At 39.9% G+C, this 2,158-nt stretch overlaps 1 protein-coding gene across 1 annotated transcript; it reads right to left on the bottom strand.

The window, feature by feature from the left end:
• Positions 1-1,211: 1,211 nt before the first annotated feature.
• LOC105795850 (uncharacterized) lies at positions 1,212-2,158 on the bottom strand. Its single transcript, XM_012625508.1, has 2 exons — positions 1,313-2,158; positions 1,212-1,220 (listed from the first exon to the last, which is right to left on the bottom strand). The coding sequence occupies exons 1-2, from the start codon at positions 2,156-2,158 to the stop codon at positions 1,212-1,214; spliced, it is 855 nt and encodes a 284-aa protein (XP_012480962.1).

Consider the following 2,158-nt stretch of genomic DNA (forward strand, 5'->3'; position numbering starts at 1 on the left):
GTATAGCAAGATCACCGCACTCCCTTTTGATCAAAATTTGAGCCGCCCTTTTTGGGTTTTCAACTCAAATACCCTTTGGTCTCAAAGCGCCCTTCGCGGGTTTTCACCTTGGCCTCTCCTTTTTTTTTTTGGACTCAAAGCTCCCTTTGCGGGTTTTCGCCTTGGTCTCTCTTTTTTTTTCAAGACTCGAAGCGCCCTTTGCGGGTTTTTGCCTTGGTACCTTCTCCTTATTTAGGTGAAGTATTTCTTGATTGAATCTGAATTCACAGGGTTAGGTAATTTTTTACCATCCATCTCGGCCAAAATCAATACTCCTCTCGAAAAGGCCTTTTTTACCACATGAGGTCCTTCCCAATTTGACATCCACTTTCCTCTAAAATCCTTTTGTAGGGAAGAAATATTTTGCAATGCCACGTCCCCCTCGTGGAATTCTCAAGGACGAACCTTTTTGTTATAAGTTCGTATCATTCATTTTTGATACATCTGACCGTGATGAATAACTTTTAGCCTTTTTTCTTCTATTAGTTTCAACTAATCATATCAAGATTGGATCTATTCTAATTCATCTAACTTTAGCTCAGCCAATACCCGGAGAGAAGGAATTTCAACTTCAATGGGTAAAACTGCCTCCATCCCATAAACCAGAGAGAAAGGCGTTGCCCCAGTGGAGGTCCTGTTAGATGTTCAAAAAGAGGGCAAATGGTAATTTCTCATGCCAGTCTTTGTAGGTCTCAGTCATTTTTCCCACGATCTTCTTAATGTTTTTATTAATTGCTCCACTGTACCATTCATTTTTGGGCGATACGATGACAAGTTATGGTGTCTGATCTTGAATTGACCGCCGACCTCCACTATTGTGCTGTTGTTCAAATTCAATGCATTATCAGATATGATTCTTTTAGGCATTCCATATCGACATATGATCTCCTTTTTCAAGAATTTGCTGACTACTAACTTTGTGACATTAGCATATGAAGAAGCTTCCACCTAGTGAAGTAATCAATGACCACAAAGATGAAACGATGCCCATTAAAAGCTTTCGGTGATATTGGCCCGATGACATCCATACCCCACATGGAGAAAGACCATGGAAAAGTGAAGGAGGTGCGTGTATTTTGTCTCCATAAATTTGGCATTTATGGCACTTATTGGCATAATTGATGCAATCTTCTTCCATGGTGGACCAGTAGTACCAGAATCTCATAATCTGTCTAGCCATTCTGAAACCATTGGCATGCATTCTGCAGATACCCTCATGGACTTCCTCCAAGATTTTTTTAGCCTCCACAACGTCCACGCTTCTTAATAGTACCTGATCCTTTCCCCTTTTATATAAAATCTCTCCATGTAACACATAGTCAATGGCTAGTCTCCTCAATGTCTTATTATCATTCTTCGTTGCCTGATCAGGGTACTTGTGATTCTTCACATATCGTAGTATATCTTGGTACCAAGGATGGTCATCCTTTTCCTCTTCCTCGATACTGTAGCAATGAGCCGGAGTCTCATAAATGCTCATTTGGATAGGCTTTATAATGTCTAGTTTGTTCACTTTGATTATGGAAGCTAGAGTAGCCAACATGTTAGCCATCTGATTTTCATTTCGTGAGAGATAGCAGAAAGTAATGTCATCAAACTCGTCAATCAATTTAAGAACCAGCTTTCGATAACTAATCAAGTTGGGATCTTTTGTTTCCCATTCCTCTTTGAGTTGGTATATCGCTAATGCAGAATCCCCATATACCTTTAATACTTTGATTTTACGTTTTATGGCTGCACGGATGCCCATGATGCATGCTTCATATTCTGTTATATTGTGTGTGCAATCAAAATCCAATTTGCTAGCAATAGGATAATGATCTCTGTTTGTGGATACTAAAACTGCCCCAATTCCATTGCCCATAGCATTTGAAGTTGTATCAAAGTTTAGCTTCCAAATGTGACCCACTTGAGAATTTTCTTTAGTGGTTGCCACATACATCAGGTCATCGTTTGGGAAATCAAAGTTCAAAGGCTCGTAATCCTCCAAGGCTCTACTAGCTAGAAAGTCTACTATTGCACTCCCTTTCACGGCCTTCTGGCTCACATAAACTATGTCAAATTCAAAAAGAAAAATCTGCCATTTAGCCATCCTCCCATTCAAAGCAGCCGACTCCAT

This window comes from Gossypium raimondii, chromosome 3, assembly GCF_025698545.1.
Source record: "Gossypium raimondii isolate GPD5lz chromosome 3, ASM2569854v1, whole genome shotgun sequence".
Taxonomy (NCBI): Eukaryota; Viridiplantae; Streptophyta; class Magnoliopsida; order Malvales; family Malvaceae; genus Gossypium; species Gossypium raimondii.